The sequence below is a fragment of the Tenrec ecaudatus genome, chromosome 1, assembly GCF_050624435.1.
Source record: "Tenrec ecaudatus isolate mTenEca1 chromosome 1, mTenEca1.hap1, whole genome shotgun sequence".
In the NCBI taxonomy this organism is placed as follows: Eukaryota; Metazoa; Chordata; class Mammalia; order Afrosoricida; family Tenrecidae; genus Tenrec; species Tenrec ecaudatus.
In genome coordinates, this window is record NC_134530.1 from 85,638,955 (window position 1) to 85,666,120 (window position 27,166).

The following is a 27,166-nucleotide window of genomic DNA, read 5'->3' on the forward strand; positions in this document are numbered from 1 at the left end:
ATAATCTTCTGAATTGACAGCTCTGCACTGGATTGAGCTGGTTGAGCAGACCCCTTAAAAGCCAGTTTGCTTGAACCACTTGTTAAGACACCCTCAGGAGACTGAAGTGCTCTGGGGGTGTAGCGGTTTTGAGTTGGGCTGCTAGTTGGTTAGTATGAGTTGGTCAGGAGTTCAAATCCACCAGCCAGTCCACTGGAGAAAGCTGGGACTTTCTACTCATGTAAAGAGCGGCAGTCTCAGAAACCCACAGGGCTAGTTTTACTCTGGGTCTAGGGTCGCTGGGAGTCTTCTTGCTGTGAGACTCGCTATGAGTCTCAAGCCTGGACTTGATGGCAATGAGTTTGATTGTTTGGAATGAGACTGAAGAAACTTGTCTACATCCATCCACTGATGGAGAAAAAAACAAAGCCTTTAAAAATATTATAAATCATTTTTGGAGGGCTCTTGCAGCTCTTTATCACAATCTATACATCAATTGTATCAAGCACATTTGTATACATGTTATCATCATTTTCAAAACATTTTCTTTTTACTTGAGCCGATGGTATCAGCTCCTCTTTTTTCCCTTCTTCCCCTGTGCTTCCACCCTTGTGAACCCTTGATTAACTATAAATTATTATTTTCATATCTTAACACCATGCATTGCTTCCCTTCACCCATGTTCCTATAGTTCGTCCCCCTTGGGGCAGAGGTGTGTGTGTGTGTGTGTTATGTGATGATCATTGCAATCAGTTCCCCCTTACCCTTCCTTTCTCCCTCCCACCCCTCCTTCTCCTACCCTCATGGCATCACTACTCTCATTAGTGTTCCTGAGGGTTTATCTGTCTTAGATTCTGTGGGTGTCAAGAGCTCTTATCTGTACCAGTGTACATGCTCTGATCTAGCCAGATTTTTAAGGTAGAACTGGGGTGATCATAGTGGAGGAGGGGAGTAAGCATTCAGGAACTAGAGGAATGTTGTGTGTTTTGTTGGTGCTATACTACACCCTGGCTGGCTCGTCCCTTCCTTGTGACCCTTCTGTGAGGGGAAGTCTAATTGTCTACAGATGGACTTTGGGTCTTCAATTCAGCTCCCCTCATTTGTATCAATATGGTTGTTTGTTGTCTTGTGATACCTGATTGCTGATCCTGTTGACACCTCATGATCACTTAGGTTGGTGTGGTTCTTCCATTTTGGCTTTGTTGCTTCCCTGCTAGATAGCCTCTTGTTTAACTTCAAGCCTTTCAGACCCCAGATGCTATATCTTATAATAGGTGGGCACTACCAGCTTTCTTCACCATTTTTGCTTATGCACCCATTTTGACTTCAGTGGGAAGTCGTGTCAGGAAGATGATCATCACAGAATGCCAGGTTATTAGACCAAAGTGTTCTTGCATTGAGGGAGGACTTGAGTAGGGGCCCAATGTTCGTTTGCTACCTTCATACTTAACATATAAGTATATGTACATAGACCTATATCACTATTTTTATATATTAATATATTTGCATATATACATGCCTATATTTATACCTCTAGAAGTGTCATTTACCTCTTACTTCTTTCCTCTATTTCCTTTTACTTTCCTCCTGTCCCACTATCATGTTTGACCTTCATTCGGCTCTCAGTAATTCCTCTTGGCTACAGTACCTTTGATCAAACCCTACCATGTGAAAAACTAAGCCTTTGCAGAGATTGTAGAGGCACATTTAAACTTAAACAACATCGCAGAAACAACCCATATATGCATGAAATGGAATCTGAACAACAATACTTTTAACCTACCTTTTGATACTGTAAGAGTTCTATATGCTATATCATTTATATAAACTAGTTATTTGATCTATAGTAATGATCACCACGGAAATATAATCTGCAAGAGAGCATGCATTTTTAAATGTTTTCCCTTGTTTCCCAAGTATTTACCTAGAAAAAAAAATGCATCACCACCCTAAAGGAGGCATGATTGTGTTTGCTCAAGGGGCTTAAGACACGCAGTGATTGAGTGGGTGTGGAGGCAGCATGCAGTGAGAGGCCCAGTGGAATTTGGCATTTTGTAACCTCACAGATATTCCCTAAAACACAGGCATTCACATTAAGAACATAGTACCAGTCACAGAGAACGCTAATGCAAGCTGGATTCTGTCCTTGAGGGCCCAGATTTGACCATCGCTCCAAATAAACCTGAAGATAAAACCAGGTACGCATCTGGCCCACCCTCCTTATTTGGAGGGTTTTGTCAGGAGAAACTTTTCCCTCTCATGTGGCAGGGCCTGCTGATTTAAAACATATGTCGAATTGAACCAGTTCCCACTGTGAGAACAAAGCGGTGTACAATCCCTTTCCCTGATATTTGTTTGCTGCCCCATAGCGATGCGTTGACAGTTATTAGACAGGGACCAGGTGACCAAATGAGGCTGCGGAGATGGCTGAACATTCTTTAGAAGAGCAATATGCTTTCTTTCTAGCTGGGGAAATCCCTTGATGTCATGTTGTTGGGATAACTTTTTTAGCCTGCATTCTTCTTCCATTAATGAGACTATAAAAAAATGGTCAGATCACTAGGTCAAGTCCCAGTGACTTTTGAGATAGTAGGACCCTGCTAGCCATCTTTCTGGATGGTTAAATGGGGAAGGGATTGAGGTAGTCAATCTCAGCTGTGTCTCTAAAACCCAAACCAAACTCAGTGCCATCAAGTCAATTTTGACTTCTAGCAACTCTGTATGACAGAGTAGACTGCTAATGGGAGTTTCTGAGACTGTAATTCTCGCTCTCTGTTTCTTTTGCTGTGGCATGTAGATTTTATTAAGTAAATAAAACTATTTGTAAAATAGCCTCATTAATAAATAAGATAGCAAAACAAAGTAAAAACACTGCATCAAGTAGCCTGCGCTCCACAGACAAGAGAGCGGGACCAGGATTCCGAGGGGTCCAGCCACAGCCTTAACCGCTGCACCACTGGGTACCGTAGGGTTACAAAGCGAAGTGGTGAAAGCATTAAGGTGTAAACAACAACAACAACAAAAAGTTTCTGGTTATCTTTCTCCCCTCCTTCTTCCTGTGAACTAGGAGGTTGACTGAGCCAGCCGCTTTCCGTTCCCGTTTGTGACGCTGGTTTCCTGACATGATTGCAACCCCACGATATTGGTAGCACCTCTGCTCCCAGCCTCTCCTTTCCTGACCCTGCTCAACCCAGTCCTGGGGTGCACTGGGATGCCTTCAAAACAGCACCTGGCCCATGGAGTATTCTAAGGTGTGCCTCTCCCCCTTGTCCAGTTGGCTCTAGCCCTGTACAGCTGTCTGCAGCTGCAAATCTTTGCGGGAGCAGAGCCTCATCTTTCTCCCTCTGACCAGCTGGTGGTTTTGAACTGCGGACCTTGTGGTTAGTAGCTGCTCTGGGAACCCACTATGCCACCTGGTCTTCGCTCCCCGTATAGAGTTATTGTTTGGTTAATAATTGAGCCAGGGTGGGGGTTCTGAGACTGTAATTCTTTATGGGAATAGAAAGCCTCATTTTTCTCTCTTGGAGGAGCTGGTGGTTTTGAGCTGCTAACCTTGAGGTCAGTAACCCAGTAGTACATAATCTACTACACCACTAGTGCTCCTGTCAGCTGTGTATAAATACAATTATTGATTGACTAAGGTATTTCATTGTAAGGTTGAGGAAATAATAGTGGCCACCTAAGTAACTCAGGTTTAAGGACATGTCAGTTATTCTTCCTGTTCCTTGTGATACGTTTTTATTTTAGCTAGGTAGAACTGCATCCTTTGTGCATGGAACTATTTTGTAAAACATCGACCTCTGCTTTTCAATGTGGATTGAAGGGCATACTTCTGTTGCCCCCACTGGAAGGCTACTCCCACCATAATTTGGGGGTTTGAGCCTATCCAGTCATTTCTATTGCTGTTCCTTCTCCAAATGTGTGTGTATATGCACGGTACAGAAAGCATGGTTTCCTTTATACAGAAAAAAATATTCCATGACCACAATTTATAAGTTAGGAGAGGTTTTCCCCTTCTTTACATTTCCTACAAAGATGTAGTAGCTGCAGGATTGTCTTTTTTGATCATCCTCTGGGGCTCTCCGTCACTCTCCATTCATCACTTGATGGGGTAAGAAACCAAGCTCAGGAAGGCACTGCGATTGCAGCAGTGTTAGCCGACCTCACACTGCTAGTGGTGGAACTAGAAGCTCGCTTTTTGACACCATGAAGTGTGTTCTTTTCCACTCCAAAGATGCCTGAGATACTGAATTTTATTGAGACATACACACTCATGTGAGATGGGCTGGCCCAACTCAGATATGCGCTCTCGGCATAGAGCAGTGTAGGCCTAGTGGGTCCTGGCAGAAAGAAGGTAGGGTAAATAGATTGATCAGTTGTTACTCTGAGCGTCCAAAGAATATCTGAGGCGGGTAAATTAATATTATAAAATAATTCACTTGTTTTTTACTTGCTGATGTTGAGCTAGTCACACATTATCAGTGTGCTGAATATCTTTGGGAAACAAGGAAGCTCTTTATGGGACTTCTCTAAGTCCTTAACTAGGACATGGCAGCACCCGGATTCAAACAACCTACATGCAGGCACATTGATCTTGACCATTTCCCCTTGTTTTCCAAGGCAAGTTGGAAGGACATTCCAAGGAGAAAACGTGGGGTCTGTAAATACTCTTATAGAGGCACAATTAGCAAGGCAGTGGTGTGTGTGCTGCATTATCGTGAGGCCATACTGCCCGTCAGAGAGAAAATAGATGCTCTCGTCCACTCATGATCAATATAGTAAAAAGTGCAGTGCATTCAGCTGGTGGCTTGGGGGCGAAGGGATTCCCAGTAGTAACAAAAGGGTCACTGGCAAGCCTGCTCTACTGGAGCATACTCCCCTTCTATCGGGTGAGTCCCTGGGGCAGCACAAAAGGTTCTCATAACAAAGGCAGGCCTAATGGCAAAATAGAAAGAACAGAGGCTCTGAGCCTGCTTGAATTCTGGCTTGCCTTCCCCTGACTATGTGACCTGACCAGCTTCCTTAGCTCCGCTGAACCCTTTATGTAGTTATTATGAAGTGGACATATTAAGTGTTTCTTTCAGAAGTCTTTTGGGAGGATTAATAAAATAATATTAGAAAAGCATATGGTTCCTATGATGCTAAATAATACGGTAATGTGTTAATTTTTATTGCTAATATTTGAAAACGTAGAATTCATTGTTGGTAGTTGTAAGTCTACAATAGTCTATTTTTGGTTGTTGGAAATGATGTGTTAAGCAGTAAGAAGCATAATCCCAAATCACTAGTCTATCATTCCTAAAAAGACAAAAAGCAAACCAAAAAGAGTTATCCATTTAAAATGGATGGAAATGGTATGACACTTTTATACTGACTTCTATGGGATCTAACACGTTATTGTCATGCTTTGAGTAAATGGGAAACATTAATATTGGCATCATCCATGCTTTTTTATAGAAAGGAAACCACAGAAACAAAACACAAGTAGACACAATCAATAAAGCTTTTCTTCCCCAACTTAAAAAAAATTAAAATTATCACCGCCAAGTACAATTTCTACCCTCAGAGGCAAAACCTGTGAACATTTTGCCATCGGTCCTTTTTCCCCCAACTTCATTATTAGTACATCAGAAGGAACTCAGATGAAGCATTGGACTAGTGACCGGGGGCTCAGTGGTTCAAAGGCACCAGCTGTTTCTTGGGAGAAAGAGGAGGCTCTCTGTTTCAATAAAGATGGACAGTTTCAGAGACTCTATAGAATACAGTTCCCATATAGATAGCAACTGGAAGCACAGGGAATCCAGGACAGATGACTCCTTCAGGACCAGTGGTGAGAGTGGTGATGCCTGGAGTGTGGAGGGAATGTGGGGTAGAAAGGGGGAACTGATTATAAGAATCTATGTATAGCTTCCTCCCTGGGGGATGAACAGCAGAGAAGAGGGTAGGGGGAGATGTTGGACAGTGTAACATATGACAAAATAATAATAATAATTTATGAATTATGAAGGGTTTCATTGGGGGGACGGGGATGGAGGGAGAAAAACGAGCAGCTGATATTAAGGGCTCAAGTAGAAAGCAAATGTTTTGAGAAAGATAATGGCAACAAATATATATATGTGCTTGACACAATAGATGTATGTATGGATTGTGATAAGAATTGTATGAGCCCCCAATAAAATGATTAAAAAAACTACAGTTCCCTTAAGTCAGAATGGATTTAATGGCAGAGAAGAATAATATATCATTGGCATCTTTCCATTTCACCTTGTAAAGCTTGACTTAAAATATATGTATTTAGGAGTTTTCTTGAGGTATGATTTATCTACCATAAAAGTTAGATAATGTATTCAATGGGTTTAGTAAAGTTATGCTGTGCGCAGTCATTACCATAATCCAATTTTAGAGCACTTCCCTTCCCCAAGATGCTCCCTCATGCCTGTCTGCGTTCAATCCCCTGCCCTAAGTAGCTACTAATGTGCTTTCTGTCTTAACAGTTGCTTTTTTGGGATATTTTATATAAGTGGAATCATACAATGTGTAGTGTTTTATGTCTGGCTACTTTTCCTTAGTGTAAGTGTTTTGAAGACTTACCTATGCTATTGTGTATATTAGTAGTTGTTCTTTTTTTTTTTACTGGGTAAAATTCGGTGGATTTTTATTGTTGTTGTTTTCAGTGCTCCAAACTCACTGCCATGGAGTCAATTCTGATCGTAGTCGCCTGGCAGGACAGAGTACCACTAACTGCTCCTGGGGCTTCCTGAGTCTGTAATCCTTTACAGGAGTAGATAGCCCATCTTTCTCCCTTGGAGCAACTGGTGGTTTCAAACTCCAGGCCTTGTAGTCAACAGCCTAAAGCATAACCACTATACTACCAGGGAAATACCACGTTGGTGAGGTAGTTAGTTTATTGTGCCAGCCTGGCCCATAAACACATGTGGGATTAATTGAAGCGTGGAGAGAGAAATGGCTTGGCAAGCCTCGCCTTTCTTATCTTTTGCACTTTGATCATCAGACCTGTGTATGGCTGCCTTGCTTGTTCTGTGCCTCAATTTTCAAGCTACACTACCTGTGGGACACCTAACCCGTGGACTGTGTCGCTATAATTTGAGGTTCCTTCAAGACCTGCTTCGCCACACCATTGGAATTTACATCTCCTTGAGCTGGGGACTGTCAGACTCTGTCATCTGGCTGACTGTTGGTGACCTGCCTTGCTGGTTGCTGCCTGTGCCCGGATAGCCTGAATTTCTCTACAGAGGACTACCCGGCGGCCCTCAAGACTTGAAGGACTGCCAGTGTCTCACACCTGTCTCACGGGAGTGAGTTGCGCTGAGCCATTTGTACTGCCTTGTAATTTAACTGTTCATTTCTTGTGTTAATATCTATCTGCGTAAATATATGTAAAGTTATTAACAATCTGGTTTTGTCTCTCTAGACAACCCTGTCTACCACAACTGGCTTCCCGGGTGGGTTTAAGCAACAGAAGTTGTGTCTTCATAGTTTAGGAAATCCAGAAGTCCCGATTCGGGCCAGCAGCTCTAGGAGATGGCTTTTTCCCTCTGTTGACTCTGATAGAAGATCCTTGTTTCTTCCAGCTCTGGTCCTCAGTGCTTAGCCACCTTTATCTGGCAGGGCGTCTGTCTTTCCCTTATTGTGCTTTTTTGTTTCCATTCCAGTTAGTCCTGGTGGAATTGTGGGTTATATTTTGGACTATTAACCACAAGGTTGGCAGTTCAAAACCACTAGCCACTGTGTAGGAAAAAGATGAGGCTTTCTGTTCCCTTAAAGATTTACAGTGTCGGAAACCCACAGGGGCAGTTCTATAGAACTGTTCTATAGAATCACTGCGAGTCAGACTCAACTCGGTGGAGTTTTTGCTTCTGTGCCTAATCTGGTCTTCTTATATCTCAAAAGAGATAGCTTTACAACACACCCTACACTGACCATATTGGCTGCAAAAGAAACCCCTATTCCTAAATTTAAGTTTTAGAATCTATGATTAGCTTCCAATAGTTTGCGGAGAAATTTCTTTATTATTTTAGTTCCATTTTGCTGTGAATGTTTGGAAGCTCCTTCATACTACATATACTGCAGGGGGGTTGGGACAACATTCAGTCCATAACAGAGTCTATCATATGGCTAGACCACATTTAAAAAACAACAACAACAATGGGTTAAACCATAATGGACATTGATTTGTTTCCAGTTTGGAGACTATTATTAATAATGTTTCTATAAATATTCTTGGATATTTTTGCATATATATATATTTTAATTTCTTTTAGGTAGATATCTAGGAGTTTAAATGTTGGGTTTTGTGGTAACTTATGTTTAGGAAATTGAAGGCCATTCCAGAAGTGGCTGCGTGTGATTAATTCACTTGTGATGTACGAGAGTCATACTGTCTCCATCATTCTCTAACTCTCAGTATTGATATAGTTTTTGTTATAGCTATTCTAATGAGTATGCTTTATCTCATAGTAGTGTTAACTTGTGTTTTTCTTATGGCTAATAATGTTGAACACACTGTTATGTGTCTTTTAGTCATTTGTGTATCTTCTTTGGTAAAGTGTCTATTCATATATTCTGTCTATGTAATAATTGGTCTATTGGTCCTCTCATCATTACTGGAGTTCTTCACATATTATGTATACAAACCTAATTCCCAAATGTAATATGTCTTTGAATGCTCTTTTTTTTAAAAAAACATTTTATTAGGGGCTCATACAACTCTTATCACAATCCATACATACACATACATCAATTGTATAAAGCACATCTATACATTCTTTGCCCTAATCATTTTCTTTTTTTTCTTTTCTTTTTTTACATTTTATTAGGGGCTCATATAACTCTTATCACAATCCACACATATACATACATCAATTGTATAAAGCACATCCATATATTCTTTGCCCTAATCACTCTCAAAGCATTTGCTCTCTACTTAAGCCCTTTGCATCAGGTCCTCTTTTTTTCCCCTCCCTCCCCTTTCCCCCCTCCCTTATGAGCCCTTGATAATCCACAGATTGTTATTTTGTCATATCTTGCCCTATCCGGAGTCTCCCTTCCCCTACTTCTCTGCCGTCCATCTCCCAGGGAGGAGGTCACATGTGGATCCTTGTAATTAGTTCGCCCTTTTCAACCCACTCACCCTCCACTCTCCCAGCATCGCCCCTCACACCCCTGGTCCTGAAGGTATCATCCACCCTGGATTCCCTGTGCCTCCAGCTCCCATATGCACCAGTGTACAATCTCTGCCCTATCCAGTCCTGCAAGGTAGAATTCGGATCATGGTAGTTGGCGGGAGGAAGCATCCAGGATCTGGGGGAAAGCTGTGTTCTTCATCGGTACTACATCGCACCCTAAGTGACCCATCTCCTCTCCTAAATCCCTCTATGAGGGGATCTCCAATGGTAGACACTTGGGCCTCGGGTCTCCACTCTGCACTTCCCCCTTCATTCACTATGTCTTTGAATGTTCTTATGCTTACTTTTGCAGAACAGAATTTTAAATTATTGATGAAGTCAGTTTATCTTTTTTTTTTCTTTTGTGGATCTTACTTTGTAAGAATTCTGCCTGACAACGCATACCCATCGGCCTCTAGCCATAGATAAGAAGGAAAGTCCGACATAGGACAGTGTGGCTAACTGCCTCCACCGAGAACTGCTCTTTTTGCCACAAGACCAGACTACATGGTGCTTGGCTATCACTCCTGAACATTTAAGTCACAGATTCTTTAGAAAATCTCACAATCACAAAGGAGGGAATGGGGAACAGATTTTAGAGTTAGGGGTCCTCAAACTAAGGCCCACAGGCCACATGCGGCCCACCGAGGACATTTATCCAGCCTGGTGGGTGTTTTTGCCCCATTTTGTTTTATTTTTTACTTCAAAATAAGATATGTGCAGTGCGCATAGGAATTTGTTCATGGTTTTTTTAAAAAAAAAATTTTAACTATAGTCCGGCCCTCCAACGGGTCTGAGGGACAGTGAACTGGGCCCTGTCTAAAAAGATGGAGGACCCGTGTTCTAGACTTTATCACACCACAGAGGTTGAATGAATGAATGGCTGAAGCTATTGCCCTGAGATTGTTTTTAAAAGTTATACCAAGCCTATTCCCAGCCATTGTCTTAAAAGCCAACAATGTCGCTGTTGTTGTTGGGTGCCCTTGACTTGGTGCCAATCCCGAGTGATTTGATGCAGCACAAAGGAAACACTGCGCGGTCCTGTGCTTTCGTCGCAAGTTTTCTTAGGCTCGAGCCCAGGGTTGCCACCATGGTGTCATTTCATCCTCTTGAGAGCTTTCCTCTCTTTCACTGCCCTTCCATTGGACTAAACACGATGTCCTTCTTCAGGGACTGGTCTCTCCTGACAATATGTCCAATGCATGCGCCATCCTTGCTTCCAAGGAGCCCCCTGACATCTTTCTTCCAAGACAGATTTATTTGTCCATTAGACAGATTTATTTGTCCATTTATTTGTCCATGGTACTTTCAATGCGCCACAATTCAAACACAATGAGTCTTCTTCGGTCTTCCGTATTCAGTGTCCAATTTCACATGCATATGATGCAATGGAAAATAGCAGGCCTTGGGTCAGGTGCATCTTAGTCCTCAAAGTAACATCCTTCCTCTTCAATACTCTAAAGAGGTCTTGTGCCGCACATTTACCCAGTGCAATAGATCTCTTGTCTGCTGCGTTCATGAGCGCTGATTATGGAGTCGAGTAAGACATCATCCTTGACCATTTCCACCTTTTCTCCGTTCGTCATGAGGTTAACCACTGGTCCAGTTGTGAGGATGTTGGTCTCCCTTATATTTAATTGTGATCCATGTGTCAAGCATCGTCTGATCCAGCGTAATCAAGATTACGGCGGTCTCTGCCTGACAGTAAGGCATCAGGAGGCAAATGCCCTGTCTTTCTCCAGAGGAGCATCTGGTGGTTTAGCACTGCTGACCTTAAGGATTGCAGTCCGATGAGAAGCTGCTATGCCACAGGGGCTCTTGGCTTTGTTCCTCGTAGGGGAAACGCATCTGTTTGCCACTCATTACGATGTTAGCTGTAGATTTTTTGTAGATATTCTTTATCAGGTTGTGGAAGCTACTTTCTGTTGCTTTATTCCTGCCTTTAGGTCTTTTTATGCATCTGTTAAAATGATAATTTGATTTTTGTACGTTGTTCTAGTAACAATTGGATTATCTCAAATGATTTATGGAAATTGAATGACTGTTTCTTTCTTCAGACAGATACCAAATGTTCATTGTGTATAATTAATGTTTTGTATGGTGAAAGCATTAATTTGTTAATATTTTGTTAGGATTTTTACACACCTGTGTTCTTAATGGTTATTCCTCTATAGTTTTCGTATTATGTCTTTGTTTGGCTTTGGCATTCGGGCATACCCACTTTATAAAGTGTTCCCCTACTCACTATATTCAGAAAGAGTTTGTATAGGGTTAGCGCTGGTTCTTCCTCAAATGTTTGATATCATTCCTCAGGGATGTCACCTGAGCCCGAAATGTTCTTTGTGGGGGCTTTTCAAGTACAAACCTGATTTTGCAAGAAAAACTTTTCCTAATTTGTCAAATCCAACAGCCATGAACTAATTGTTGTTTTTGACACATCTTCCTGTTTTATACCTTTATGTCCCTAAGAAGAATTGCTGGCATCTTTATTACAGCTCCACCTAGAAGTTGTCTCTCTACTTTTGTTCTTAATGACTATATACTATTTCATTTTACAGATATATTATAGTTTATTACATAAACTGACATTTTTCTATTACTTATTCAAACCATGTTGTGATAACATTTTTTACTTACAGTTTTGATTACATTTTCTAATATTTCATGAAGAACTGTTACTAGAAGTGGGATTGCAGGGCCCAACACCATACATGTAAAGTTGAATGGATACTGCAAAATTGTTCTCCAATACTTGTATTAAATTAGATTCTTACAAGAATGTTCGAGAAAATACACTCCTACATATTTTGCCAGTTCTGGATGCCATTGATCTTTTACAATACTGCCAAATCAGTATATTTTATATGCAGGTCTTCAGTTATACTGGCTTGGGGAGTGTTTTTATGTGCTCCTTGTTATAGGAACTTTCTATTTTATGACTTGACTGTATTCTGGACTTCATTGTCATTTAGATTGGTTGTCTTTTTAAAACAAGTTGGTTATATCTTTAAATAGAATTAATTTCAAGTTTATTTAGATTGTCTCTTGCCATTTCTTATTAATATATAGGTCCCTATGGTATTTTAGTGGCATTAACATTTTATCTATTTTATGTTGTGAACATTTTTCTTGTCACATTTTCTTCTAGTCATATCTTCAAATTTTAAAAAAAGTTTAATGTTTTAATTTATGGTTTTGTTTGTTTTTAATTTATGTTTTTGTTTGCTTTTAACAACAGAAAGTTGTACAAGGAATCGACTTAAGCCTAATCCGAGGCCTTGGCTTTGACGCCACGTGTTCCCTGGTGGTTTTGGATAAGCACTTTCATCCTTTACCAGTGAACCGTGAAGGTAGGAGCACCCTCATCCCTTTCCTTGGTGGGAGGAGACTGGCTTGGGGCAAACTTGGATGATCAATCAAAAGGACCAAGCTGAGGCCAGGTGTGTGTTTCTTCCCACTGAGAGTGAGGTTTCGAGGTAGCATGTTGTTAAAGTTGGAGCATGGTAGCACCAGAACCTATCTCAATTCAGGGCATGTATAATGGCCAGAATCAGCCCATAGTGAATTTTTTAAATTTAATTTTACTAGGGGCTCATATAGCTCTTATCACAATCTATCCATCCATCCATCCATCCATTGTGTCAAGCACATTTGTATGTATGTTGCCATCATCATTTTCAAAACATTTTCTTTCTACTTGAGCCCTTGGTATCAGCTCATTTCCCCCTCCCCCATCCTCCCTCATGAACCCTTGATAATGGATAAATGATTATTTTATTTATAAAATCATTTTATTTATAAAAAATAATCATTTATAAATTACCAAGTGGATTCATATAATAAAGGTCACACAGTCCTTTTCCCTTCAGCCTTTTAAAACCAATTCTGACACGAGCTGCAACCACCACCATACCTACCCCCTAGAAGTCTCTACTTATCTCTGGTTCCACATAGCACACAGACTATGCTTACAGTTGATTGGCTGATCATAGAAGTAACAAAGTACAGGTTGGGATTAAGATCAGCAGGCCACAATTTATGTTGAAGAAGAAGCAGAAGCCCTTCTTCAGAGCAGGATACTTGTCTCAGCAGCTCCCAGCCCAGCAGGCTTCCTCTCCACCCACTGAAGACGGGCTCCTCTTAGCCCTCCTGTTCTGTCTCCGGGCAGGCTCCTGTTCACGCTGCCATCTGTCACCATTGCATCTTCACAGGACTCCAACCCATCCTATCCCCGCCAGCTCCACCTCCAGGCCCCTTCTGGGCCTACTGCTGTGCTGGCTCAGCTGTGGGGTCGCTTCGGGGCCTCTGTAGTGCTACAATGCTTGACTTGTGTTCCAGCTCTTTTAGAAGCCTTCTCTCGTCCTCTTTCTGTCTGGAGAATCTCGCTGGGGTTAGCCGGCTGCATACATATCCAAACTCCTTGTCAATTTCTAGGCATCACCCTCACACCAGGGTGACAATCTGACCAATCCCTCCCTTCTCAGCAGTCCGCAGACACTCCCTTGGAATAGCAGGGTTCTGCTGATTGCTCGTTTGCATAGTCTGTTGACCAGTCCCTTCAAAATATATGCCAATCGCGGGTCAGGCCACAGTCTGGGGTAGGACCCAAAGTGTCAGGAGTACAAGAAATGTCAATCAACTTGGGCAAAAGTAACCACTTTTCTGGGGGTAGGAATGCAGGGTGGAAGGTAACTCTTCAAGGTTTATCAGGGAGCCTATCAAGCTGTTTTCCCTAAGAACCAGGCAAAAGGCCACACAAAGGAACTCATTTCACCCTAAGTGTCCAGGGCAGAAATCCCCACTGGTTGTTGAAAGCTTAGAGAGCAAGTAGGAGGAGGAAGATAGGCTCGGTAAGCAAGAGCGTTGTCTCTGTAAGTGTAAGAGCTAGAGTAGAGAAGCAGATGACAAAAAGGCATGAGGTCTGTAGCTCACAGTGAACAGCCTCAAAACAGACATGTAGTTTGAGCATTTTCTGGAAATAGAGTGCGAATACCTACATTTGCTTAGTGTATGAAACACACAGTTGGGTAGGTGAGCTGAATTTATTGAAAGGAAGCAGAATAATGCAGAGAGGACCATGTCTTCACATAGAATTTAGAACCAGATAGCACGTTCTAATCACAAAATTATGGTGGTCTAGTGGGCAGTGCCCTGAGATGCTAACCACAAGATCAGTGGTTTGAACCCACTAGCTGCTTCTTAGGAAAAGATGAAGCTGTCTATTCCGGTAAATATTTAATGTCTCAGAAACCCAAAGGGGTCCTTATATTCTGTCCTATAGGGTCATTGTGAGTCATAATTAAGTCGATGGCAGTTTGTTTTTTTTTTAGTAGACACTCGTCTCTGTTTTGCTGTAAAGTACCGTTGGGCCTCCTCTCAGAGGTTTTCATAATGGGTGAGGATGTGTCCCTTCCCAGGGATCTCACCCAGTAGTACGTGCACTGGGGTTGCAGATGTAAAAGTGAACATTAGAAGTCCCTTGGTGGTGTGAGTTGTTAAAGTGCTCAACAGCTAACCCAAACCTTGGAGGTTTGAGTCCTCTCGGATGCACATGGAAGGAAAGGCTTGCTATCTACTTCTAAAAGTCAGGCTTTGAAAACCCAGGGAAGGGAATTCTACTGTGACACCACAGGCTTCCCATGAAATGGAATCAGATCCATGGCAAATGGAGGAAGATCTGGAACACATAGGTGTGTGTGTGTGTGTGTGTGTGTGTGTGTGTGTGTGTGTGTGTGTATAAAATATATCATGGGAGCCCTGGTGGCAATGTTGGGCTACACTTTGGGCTGCAAGCCACCAGGTCAACAGCTCAAAACCACCAGCCACTCCTTGGGAGAAAGATGAAACATTCTACTCCCATAAAGATTTGTAACCTTAGAAATCCACATGGATGGTGCAACCCAGCCTCACAGGGTCGCTGTAAGTCAGAATTAACTGGGAGTTAGTATTATTGGTTTTATAGACATGGATCAATATAAATGCCAACATTCTTCACGCAGATAACGCAAGTGAGTGCCATAGGAAAACTCCGAGGAAACCAGTCACACATGTGCAGGGCTGAATACGAGTGACATTTAGCCTTCTAACATTCAGAGGACAGGCAGTGGCCTGAACTGTGGTGTGCTGGAAAGTGTATGTGTCATCCAAAGGGTTGAAACAGAAAAATGTGGAACAGAACTTAACATGTCTATGAATAAATAATTTGAAGACAGGCTCACTGGACTGTTCGAGATCGAAGGACTCCCTGAAACTATGGCTCTGAGATACTGTTTAAATCTCGAACTGAAACTAACCCTTACAGTCATCTCGTAACTAAATAACCTGTTCTTTCAGAAAGTAAAATATATTCTCTGGAAGTAGAAAGTCTCATCTTTCTCCCAAGGCGTGGCTGGTGGCTTCCCTGGGCTGGGGCACACAGCTGCTGACAAGGCAGTTTAGGCTGCATTCTACTTCAGAAACCATAATAGCCACTTTGGGGACAACGGCTCTCTGGGTTAAAAATATTATTTCATTGTGTTTTCAGTGATGATTTACATAGCAGTTTAGGTTTTCATTCAACAACTGTCACACAATTGTTCAGCGACACTGCTTCATTCTGTACAATGTGGGAGTATCCTTACCCAGTTACTTGTTCTTATTGCATAAACCTAGATCCCTTGCTCCCTGGTCTTAATATTTGTGTTTTAAATAGTTGTTGACCATTTAATCTTATACAGGTGATTTTTTTATAAAGGAGCACACGACGTATAGGGGGTATAAGTTTTTCTGAGCCAATTACTTATTTAGCTATAAGGTGACTTCAAAAGTGGTTTTCAGTTCAAGGTTCAAACAGTCCCTCAAGCCATTAGTTTTAGGGAGTCCTTTCATATCAACCAGGACAGTGAGCCTATTTTTATTTATTTAGAAATAAATAAAATTTATTTAGTTTTCTTTGTATAGAATTTTAGAAGGTATAGAAATGTGAGGTTCTGTTCTACATTTCCCCCTATTCTATCCGAGACCTTCTGTTGTAACCGTGATGAAGATGGGTTAGGAGTGGCAGTTGAGAACCCTCTGCTTCTCCTGATTTCAAGGTCAATGAAACTGTGCTTTGTGAAGTTCTCCTTGGATTCTTTCAAGCTTTTCTGCTCCCAGACACTACTTATCATACTAGGATGTAGAACATAACTTCATGAACTATATTATACCAATTGGCAAAGATAGCGCATGAGAATATGTTTCTAATCATTTAAACCAGAAAGCCCATCCTATGAGTGTTGGTTATGTCTAAGAAGTGTCTGTAATAGTATAGTAGCGCCTTCGTAACTGGTGACTGTGGGTAGTACGGTATATTGGGGCGCAGGAGAGTTGGAATCAGACAGGTATTCTGTCTCAGTTTTGCTACTGTAGAGCCAGGCCACCTTCTGTTGGTCATTTACCCTCACATGTGTCATTTTCCTCCTCTGAAAGAATTGACATAATTAAATAGTAAGCAGCTCTTTTGTAAGAATTATGTGAGAGCTTTATACCTAAATATTGGGCAGAGTTTCTTCTATCAGGTTATAAATTCCTCGAATTATGGGAACATCACGATCTACTCACATCTATGGGCCTAGTGCCCAGAATAGTGGTTATTGAAAATCTTTGTTAAGATAGTATGTGAATGGTTAGAACTATGAATGAATGATGATAACGACAAGCAATTTTTACATATATATGTATATATGTAAAAGATATACTGAAAATAGCTATAGATAACATTACATATCCAATATGCATGGATAAGTAAACACATATCGCTACAAAATCATAGTAACCTTTATTTAAAACAAAAGTATAAAAATGTGAAGCTATTGTATCTTGAAATTTTTCATCTAGGCAGTGCTTCCATTTACTTCTCTAACCCTTTCTGAAAAAAATTCTACTCTTCAATTTAAACTTCATCAAAATGGCAGTTTTGGTATCTTCAAGGACTCAACATGTGTTCTCCTTAATTTCTCTTTGCCTTTGGGGAATAAAACGAGGTGTGAAGGGGCCAAACAAAGGCTGGAGGGTGAATGTGGTCCGTTTCCCCCAAAATCTTCCGAGGACAGCCTTTGCTACCTTAGATGCATGATCAAGTACATTGTGGGCTCTATAGATTTGGACCACTTTCCTGGCCATTGTCTCACCAGTGCAGTTTTCTTAAACCGTCTCTATTGTAAGCCCCATGATTTTCCCTTTGAGAAACTCTATCATGATAGCTCCTTTGGAATGTCAGAAAACAGTTACCAGAGCCTTCTGCGCTGGCCCCGCAGGTATCCATGGAAACCACTGTTGGCGTGGGTCTTCTCTGGAAGGCACCCTAATGAGACTAAGACAGTATGTTATTGCAGGAACTTGTCTGCGGCCTCCCACTGAATGCTGAGACGTGTTTAAAGTCTGTTTTGTTTGAAATCAAGATGTGCGTGCATGAACTAAGGAGCCCTGGTAAAGCTAAGGGTTAGGCATTGCGCCGCTGACCACAAGGCCGGTGGTTCAAACTTCCCAGCCGTGCCACAGGAGAAAGAAAACCCTACATGGGATCTATATGAGTCAAAACTGACTTGATGGCAGTGGGTAGAACTAGAACACTACTTGTAATGCATTTTTATCCTTTATGAACTAATACTGATTTTCCTTCTTGCTACACGTACTATTAAAATGTGTGTGCTTATCTATGCTTTAGGTGAAAGTATATAGGGGAAATTAGTTTCTCACTTGGTAGTTTGGGTAATTTATACATAAAGTGTTACACACATTATTTGCCTTCTCCACAATGTGTTCACATTTTCTTCATTGCCATACTAGATTCCCTGTTTCCTTTTTTCTATATTTTCTACCCCTGTGTGTTAGTCTGGGTTGACTAGGGCAACACATTCATAGACACTCATGTGTATAAGAAAGAACTTTATATACAAGAACAATTGAATATTGAGAAAACATCCCATCCCATCAATAAGTCTGATATTAGCCCATACATCCGATACCAATCTATGCATTCCTCTTCAGACTCACACAACACATGCAATAACTCTGAATTCAGGAAGATCACAGGCCAGTGGGTGGGAAGTGTTATGGATTCAGTGGTAGTGGAAGCATCTCAGCAATGGCAGGGGTCCCCATGTGACTCCTTTAGCTCCTGGGCCCTAGGGTACTTCCATGTGTCTTGTCGACAGGAATGTCCCACAGGGAGACAAGCAGAGTGTCATTGTATCTGGCCTCCAGCGAGGTCATCAGGCTGCGTCTTGATCGACAGGCTCAACGCCATCCCTTCGCTCTTAATATTCTCAAGTTGACACCAGATTATGTAACTACCACACCTATTTTTTTTCATCTTCGCATTTGGGAAAAGGTTGTTCCTGTGATCTTGTATATTAGGTTGGTAATTTTGTGAATTGTATTTTTTTTCACTATATGTGTCTAACATTCTTCTCGGAACCCTGTGCTCTGATCTCAGGCAGAGAGGTTAATAATGGTACCTGGGCACCATCTAGTGATTCTGGACTAGGGGTTGTGTAAATTGTGGTTCATTCATACCAAGGCCTACTTGTTCCCTTGAGTCTTTGCCTTTCTTCCTTTTCTTTTGCTCAGGGTGGGAAGAGGGTCATCATGGCTTCTTAGATGGCTATTTTACAGTCTTCTAACACCCCAGACACTACCCGCCAAAATCGGATGCAGAATATTGTCTTTATGCATCGTGTTGTGCCAATTAATGTTGGTGTTCCCTGGGTTATGGTTCTTTGCTGTGAAGCCCAGAAATGTTGTCCAGCGAGTTTGGGTTATGGCTAAGAATTTTCCATGAATTTGCCCGTGTGTGCTTTACATACTAATATACATACAATAGCTACAGTTACATATGTAAAAATGTTCACCACCAAATTTATAGCTACAGGTGGTTGTGTTCTCGTAAGCCCTTCCACACCTCTTTAGCATCCCTATCTACCCGTGAATCCGTTGCTACTGCTGTTGTTTCAGGATTGCCTATGTTACAGTCATTACTGCATTTGCCCCGAATGCTTGCGTTCCTTCAGTCTCTCTCTCTGCTTTGGTTTTATTGTGTCATTTTCGCCATATTGGGTGTTCACTTTCCTTTTACAGTCTCTTTGTATTTATAAATGTATAAACACATAGGAACTCGTATTTTCCATTTTTTTTCTTGCCATATAGATTAGCACCTACCATGGCAAACCCTATCTTATTAAGTACTTGAATGCCCAAGATGAATATAAATGGTCCTTATTATTCCTGGCTCATGTAGCTTTGTTCCGTCCCAGCAGGACAGGGAAGTCTTGATTGTGAGCCGCCTCAGAAGACAGAGGCCACACAATGGTGATGAACAAACTGACTTCAGCCCCGCAGTGCCAGGCACTCTCTAGTTAGCAGGCTAGGCTGGCCACACTCCCTTTGTTAACTGTATTTCAGTAGAAGTCAGGTGGTGACCTGTTAGGGATGCTGTAGGAGGCATTCTCCCCCTGTGTGGGACATTAATAACCTTCTGATTCAAGGACCTTCCAACCTGCTGAAGATGGTGATTTTTAACCTAGACTGCACATTTTAGAATCAACTGGGATCTTTTAAAATATGAACAATTCCTGAACCACACCCTTAAAATGTATATTCAGTTGTTTGAGTGGGGGTAGGGCTTTGGTTTTTTTTTTTCGTTTCCTTAGTAATTCTAGTTTGTAGAGAATCACTGGCCAGAATAGACAACCAAACTATCAGGAACACACACACTTCAAGTGCAAGAGGAGTGTTCCTTGTTCAGCTTGCATGAATATGAATCCTCTCTGATGACATCTGCTCTTCTCATTGTAGGCTGAATTGCCTTTTGTTACCAGGTCCTCTATTAAAAGGGTAGCTAGGTTGCAACCCTAATATTAAGTGATGAAATACCTCAAAGGTTAAAATATACCCATTCATCAAATGCATCCAGGTGTAGCTACCACTCAGCAGTTTCTTGCCTTTCAGCAGATTATATTAAGGTTAGATTTTTATCTGAAATGGACTCCCCTCTGCTAAAAAAATAAAAGAGGAATTTTAAAGGTGGTTTATAAACTCGTTAAAGGTCATGTCTACCTGCATGGTCTTGACCAATTCTTGGTAGGTGAACTGCAGTCATTATGAAGAGTGAGGCGTGGGGTCAGGAGATCACCAATAGCCCCAGTCATCATTAAAATTGATGGGCCAAACAGACAAAGCTGTTGTCATCTTTAGATGCTATCCAAAAAGGAAAACGCAAAAATCCAAGACAATTAAGTGTTATAGTTTAAAATCACAACAGCAGAAACCAAACCTATTTCTGTCAAGTTGTTTTGACTCCTAGTGACCTTATAAAACATAGAACAGTCCATCGGAATGCCAAGGCTTAATCCTGCCACACCTCAATCCTGTGGAGCAGCTGGGGGATTAGAACTGCTGACTGTGCAGTTATCCATGAAGCATCTAACCACGATGTCACCATTTCTTTTATAAAGAGCATTAAGCAGTTCTCTGTGACAAGATTGTCTCACGAGCAGCCAGTTCTTTCCCGGTTCCTCTTCCGTTGAAGTTAAGGACAACCCCAGCGTTAGATGGAAGCGTGGTTGCCTTGCCCTTCCTCCTACCTCTGCGTCCCAGGGTGAGGCCTTCTGGCTCAGCGCCTCATCCTGGTTGGGTCATCACCAACATGGGGACCCTTGGAGAGGAAGCAAGGTTGTTCATTTGTGGTTTGGAAAGGGTTACTCCCAAGGCTACTCTGTGCAACAGAAAGCTACTGGGTAGATAGTTTTTCTGATTGATAGTCATCTTTTCCCCTCAATACAAGAGATTGCCAGTAACCCCAATCACCATTAAAATCAATGCTGGGTGTATGTGAAGTGTTCACAATACTAATAGAATGAGGGAATAAATGGATCATAAATTTGCCCAGGGATAAACTGACTACTGTTAGTTAGTTGCCATCAATTCACTTTCACCTCATGACCATTACACTCAGGCAGCGTAGAATTGTGGCTCAGGGCTTTCAGGGCTTTCAGGGCTGTGACCGTTCAGAAACGTCACCCTGTGTGTGTCTCCCCATGTGCTTCTCCATGGGTTGGGAGTGTCAGTCTTTCGGCCTGTAGGTGAGTGCTTAATTGTTTGCATTACCCAGCGACTCCTTGGTCAGCTGAGTAATAACCCAAATTCTGCTCACCTGAAGTGCTGCCAGTTCCCTTAAAACGTTGCTCGTCTAGTCTGTGGTCAGTTTGTTTCAGTGCTGTGTGCAGTGTGGTATTTTTTCTCCACTTTTCTTTCAGTTAGATAATTAACGACCAGTCGTTTTCTGAAGCGACTAAAGCTCTTGTCTCTGGGAGATGTTGTACCGTCTCAGCTAGTCTAGAGCCTTCTTCCTTTGTCTGTCCACTCTGTTCTCAGGTCCAGAATTTCCTTCACGGCAGTCAGCAAATTATTAAATACATTCAACCACATACTCAGCAAAGGCAGGGATTCTGACATATATTTTCCTGTATCCCAGTACCCAACACCGTGTCTGGCATGTTGCAGAAGCTCCGTAAAAGACTAAATGAACTTCCAGTTGAGCCAGTTATTTGTGATTTTCTACAAGAACTGAGAAAAGATTGGCTTTTGCATCTTCGACCAAAATGAAAATTCTTTGTTTATGATCATAGGTATTATGATATGGTCTGTTCTGTTGATTGAGTTCTTCTGACGGCTTCTTGGGAGCCACGTTCTACAGCCCTAGTGGTGTAGTGGTTCTGAGCTGGGCCCACATGGTCAGCAGCTTGAAACCACCAGCAGTTCCGAGAGAGAAAGACTGGACTTTCTGCTCTCCTAAACAGTTTCAGTCTTGGGGCCCCACAAGGGGTCTCTATGAGTCAGCGTTGACTCAATGGCAGTGAGTTTGGTTTTGGTTAGATAGAGCCAGTAGTAGCGGATTGGTCTATCTTTATTAAAGTTCACCAATGAGTGCTGCTATAGTTTTACTAATGATGCCCAGGTGGTTCTGATAAGCAACTAGAGGTGAGAACCAGAGCTTTAAGCAATTCTGCGGCACAGTAGGATACTCATTTTTTTTTTGTTATTGTTGTTTGTTTTAAGAATTCCACATATTTTCCTTTTAGTTAAAAAAATTTCCCCCTAAAGCTATACAAGAGCAAAGAAAATGGGGGAAAAAAAACTCGTCAAAACGATAGCGTCATGTCCTTTCCATACTAGAAGTCACTCTGGTACTAGAAGCATGGATGGGATCTGGATTCTGATGGAATCTTTGGAATCTTTAGTCAGTCACCGCCAAGGAGAAACAAGGATAGCTAATGAGGGATTTAAGACTCTTCAACTTTGGCCACGATCATCATACACTTGACAGAAATCGCTAGAAGGTGAAATGGTGGTCCTGGGTCTGTCACTTAGGTTAGGTACCCATTTTCACCCTGGGTGCAGATTGTGGAAGACTTTAAAAATCATGAATCAGGTTCTTGCTGTGGTAGATGGAGCAAGAGATTAGGTATTCGCATTTGGAGAAATTCAGGGTTTGTAATGACAGAAGAAACGATGGCATTCCCCATTGGAAGATAAGTTACATGGATGCTCCTGGGAAAACTTGTAATATTTTAAATAAATTCCTATAAAAGAACAAGAAAAACTAGTGTCCTGTGTACCTACTCTAGAAGGTACAATAAATAAACAAACAAAGCGGTTGCATACAGTCTGTTCCAATTCATGGTGGCCTGTGGGTTTCAGAGTAGAACTGTGCTCAGTAGGATTTTTAGTGGCTGAATTTTCAGAATTAGACACCAGGCCTTTTTTATGAGGCACCTGTGGGTAGACTTGAAGCTCTAATCTTTGGCTCAGCACCCCAGGGATCCCCTACTGAGAAGAAACAGGTGAAATGCTGCCATAGTTGCCTCAAGCCGTTTTATTCTTTATTTTTAAATAAAGACTCATTTAATGCTTTAGCTTATCCCCGGCCTTTAGCCTCCTTCAGTTGGTTATTCTTCCACTGTTGGAGTTCATAAGCTTTCCTTGTGCGTCTATCTATCCATGTAAACCAGTAATAGACACATGGTGTGCTTTTGATTTTTCCAGCTGATATTCATCACTCATGATGATATTTGTAGCTCCAGATTCTTTGTTTTACCAATTTATTTACCCATTATCCACAATGATCTAGTTTCAAAATATATTGGGTGCATTTCCCATGTATAAGCTACTGAGCCTGTCTTCACCCTCTAAGTCAGAACTGGCCATTGGAGAATGGCAGTAATGATACTTACCTGTTAGGGTTGCCATTCCTCCCTGGGTCTGCTTGATTCCCTAGACAATCTAATGACCAAATTAGGGAAAACCAATTTCATTATCTAATGTCAATTAAAATTTCTAGGAAAAATGCAGGTAAGCAGCAGATAAAAATGCCTTGTGTAGCTATTAGATGTATCATCCCATGGAAGTCTTTCTTTTCTGGACATCTTTAAAAGCAACCAAATTTAAGAAGCCAGAGTATTGTTTTTCTCTTTTCTCTGGGTTCCTTTTCTCAAAATATTCCCAGAAGAGGTTTTCTAGAGCAGAAAGTGGACGAGAAAGGGGCGAATACAGGAGAGAGAGAATGAATGATAAGATAACAAATGGGCTGATCTTGACTGTTTTTAGCTTAGACTTTTAACCCTGGGGCCATGTTCAAAGAGGAAACTTCCTTTAGTTCACAAATCTCTCTCCCTTTAAAAAATAAATCATTTTATTGGGGGCTCTTCCAGCTCTTACAACAATCCCTGCATCATCATCATCAAGCACAATTTATACATATGTTGCTATCATTTCCCCCAAAATTCCCATTTTTATTGTTGGGAAAATATATACAACAAAAATACATGCCACTTTAGCAGTTTCTACATGGCTAATTATACATTAAATCTAGAATGCAGGACCTCTGGTGGGTTACACTTTGGGCCGCTAACCGCAAGGTCAGCAGTTCCAAACCCCAGCCCCTTGTGGGAGGAAGATGAAGCGTTCTCCATCTGTGAAGCAGGTTTCTTGAAGGGAACCTGAAGCTTGAATAAAATGCCCTACCCCTGAGCTTTGGAAGGAGCCCTGTGGGTGTAGTGGTCACACACTGCTGGGCTTTCGACTCCCATAAACAGTATCGGTCTGGGAAACCCACAGGACTCACTGTGCATGAGCAGTGACTTGATGGCAGTGAGTTTGGTTATGGTGTAGCCTTCTGAGTTTGCTCATTTCTGAAAGATAAAATCATATTAAATCTTGCAGATTTTTGGCCTTGAGGGATCCTTATGCACCGCCTTAGTTCAGAAAATAAAATAAAGCAAGGTGTCTATCCTTACCTATCTCTCTGTTCTCCTAGGAGATCCTAATCGAAACATCATCATGTGGTTGGACCACCGAGCTGTGAGTCAGGTCCACAGGATCAACGAAAGCAAGCACAGTGTCCTCCAGTGTGTTGGCGGAGTGATGTCTGTGGAAATGCAGGCCCCAAAGCTTCTGTGGCTAAAAGAGGTGAGCGTGAGGGATTGAGGAGGCAGTGCTCGTGGGATTTTCCCATGAACTCTCGGAGGACCTCCATTTATTGCAGACCCGTGCCTACCAGGCACCCTCATGCAGCATGGCTGTGCTTTGCTTTGCCTATTAACTCCCTTAGAAGGCTGAGCCCATGTTGGTGCTTCCCACGTGTCGGTGATTGATTGGATTCCTCCTCACAGTTATCCCATGTGCGTCAGAGTAGAGCTGTGTTCCAGTGAGCTTCAGCGACTGATTGATCAGATTACAGTTAAATGACTGCCATGCACTGGGGTAAGTATTCCATGCAAGGTTGGATCTTCTGCAATAACTCTGTAAGGTAGATGCCTTTGTTTTATAGACAAGGGAAAATGAAATATACAAAGAAACAGATTAACCAATTAACCCAATTGACACTAAGATTGTCACTAAAGGGAAGCATCTAGTTATTCTTGGTTTTGTGACTCCCACAACATATTTGGCTACTTGAGACCCACCAAAGGGATGGGAGAGCTGGATCATGATGAAAATAGTATTCATGACTCCCTCGCAGAGACTGTGCAACTAAGGTATGTAGACCCTGGCAAAAGGGATTCGTTAGTTTTACCACTCTGGTAATCTTACAGAGAGTCACTCTCCCAGGCAGGGGTGGAAGTTGTTTATTACATTAAGCAGAACCTAGAGTGGAGTAGGGTGGGTCCTCTGGGCCCTGGACCCTGTGCTGAGAACCTTGTCCATCTAGGAGACCGAATGGCAACTCTGGAGACAGTGTGCCTGTGGGCACAACCAAGCAGCTGTGCTCATTGAAGGCCCTTGTGAGGAGTCATTCCTGATCTGAATGGAAACCTGGCGCTCCCCTAATAAATCCCGTTATTGTGATTGCTAATTCTGGGTGGCTATTGCAGCACATTGTCGATTCCAGAGGAGAATATCGCCATAGGAGAAACATGATATCTGAATTAGTTGGGGGGGGGGATCTGGAGAGGGGAGGCATGTCTGATATCTGACCTCTACCTTGTATGAATCAGCTTTGAGCTGATGTCCTTTCTCCCAATCTTTGTCAAAGTAGAGGAAGTCTGACTGACATCACCGCAACCGTTTTTTTTTTGGGGGGGAGAGGGCAGTGACAGAGCCCAGATTTAAGCCTAGGACTGGCTCATTCCACAAATAATTGCTCTTACCTGCCCTATATGCACCTGAAATTCAAGAGGTTAGTGACCCTTCCAATTGGAAAGTGACTGAGCGGGGCTCTAAATCCCTATATCTATTTAGAGCCTTCTCTTTCCATAGACTCTAGCTTCAGATTATTAACCTTTAACCCTTTTGACATTTTTAGGGAATCCCTTTCTCATTTCACTTGAACTTGAGTTTCTATATCTTGAGTGATATGGCCCTCTCTGTTCCGAGCACTTGCAGGTGGTTCCCATTTCCAGATGTTAAGACTTTATGAAGTGTGGAGAGTGGTGATGTCAGCTTAATGGTTCCCATTAGAGATGGATGTGTGAGAAAGTTCAAGTCCCTGGGGAACCTTGGAGGCTCGGAAACCTCTAGGTGGTCTTGGGGAGAGAATCCATCTAATGAGCCAGACCTTGTGTGATTCATTTACTGGCTGTAAATTTGAGGTGCGCTGAGGCTTCAGTCCCTCTAATTGGGCCCAGGAATGGGAAGAGTGTAAGCGAACTGAGGATGTGCCCCATAATCAGCTCCATGGGGCAACGGGGGATTAATTAAGGTGGGCTTCAGTCACTGACGGAGGTTTGACTTATTATCTGTTCTACAGTGAATCCATTTTGTACATTTTAATTTTCAGAAAGGCCTCTAGAGTCTGTAAGAGTTTGAAAACACTCTGTGTTGTGTGAGGTGTGGATTTTAGGAATCTGATTTGGACTCTATGGGTAGAACATGTCTTCTACAGGTCTTACTTTTTCTATCAGTTTGAAAACCTGATCCAAATCTATTTCTGTGACTCAAAGACAACTCAGGGTAGAAAGGCAACTATGCTCCTCTGTCCCCACACCCTGCTGTGTGTTTTATAGACATGAACCGGTATATCTTAACGAGTTCTGCATGGTAGGGAGTACGGGGGCTCTCTCCAGTGATGATACATGCATGCAACGTCTGCATAGTGAGAAAAAGGAGATAGGAGAAATGTAGTCCATTTGAATTAGTGTATTGGCAAAGACTCTTGACTAGATCATGGACTATCAGAAGAACAAACACATCAGTCTTATCAAATAACTGTTCCCCCACAAAAAACAAAAACAAACAAACAAGGAAAAACACTGGAATGCTCCTTAGAAATAAAATGAGGAAATTTCATCTTGTTTAGTTTGGACACGTCCTCAGGAAAACTCTGATCCCTAGTGGAGGTGGGAGGAGCAGCGCATCATAGAGTGGTAGAGACCCAAGCCAAGCCCATGGCAATGGCCATCGCTTGATTCCACCTCACAGCGACTCCATAAGGATGGGTAGAACTACCCCACGGGGTTTCCAAGGCTGCAAGTCTTCGACAGACT

General features: G+C 42.0%; 1 protein-coding gene across 4 annotated transcripts in view; it reads left to right on the top strand.

Moving 5' to 3' along the window:
- The window catches only part of FGGY (FGGY carbohydrate kinase domain containing), a 540,059-nt gene that overhangs the window by 46,651 nt on the left and 466,242 nt on the right, over positions 1-27,166 (top strand). For all 4 annotated transcript variants that reach the window (XM_075556875.1, XM_075556868.1, XM_075556883.1 and 1 more), the window contains 2 exons: positions 12,403-12,514; positions 24,499-24,650. In XM_075556875.1, the coding sequence (XP_075412990.1) occupies positions 12,403-12,514; positions 24,499-24,650 (264 nt within the window). The remainder of the gene's footprint in view (positions 1-12,402; positions 12,515-24,498; positions 24,651-27,166) is intronic.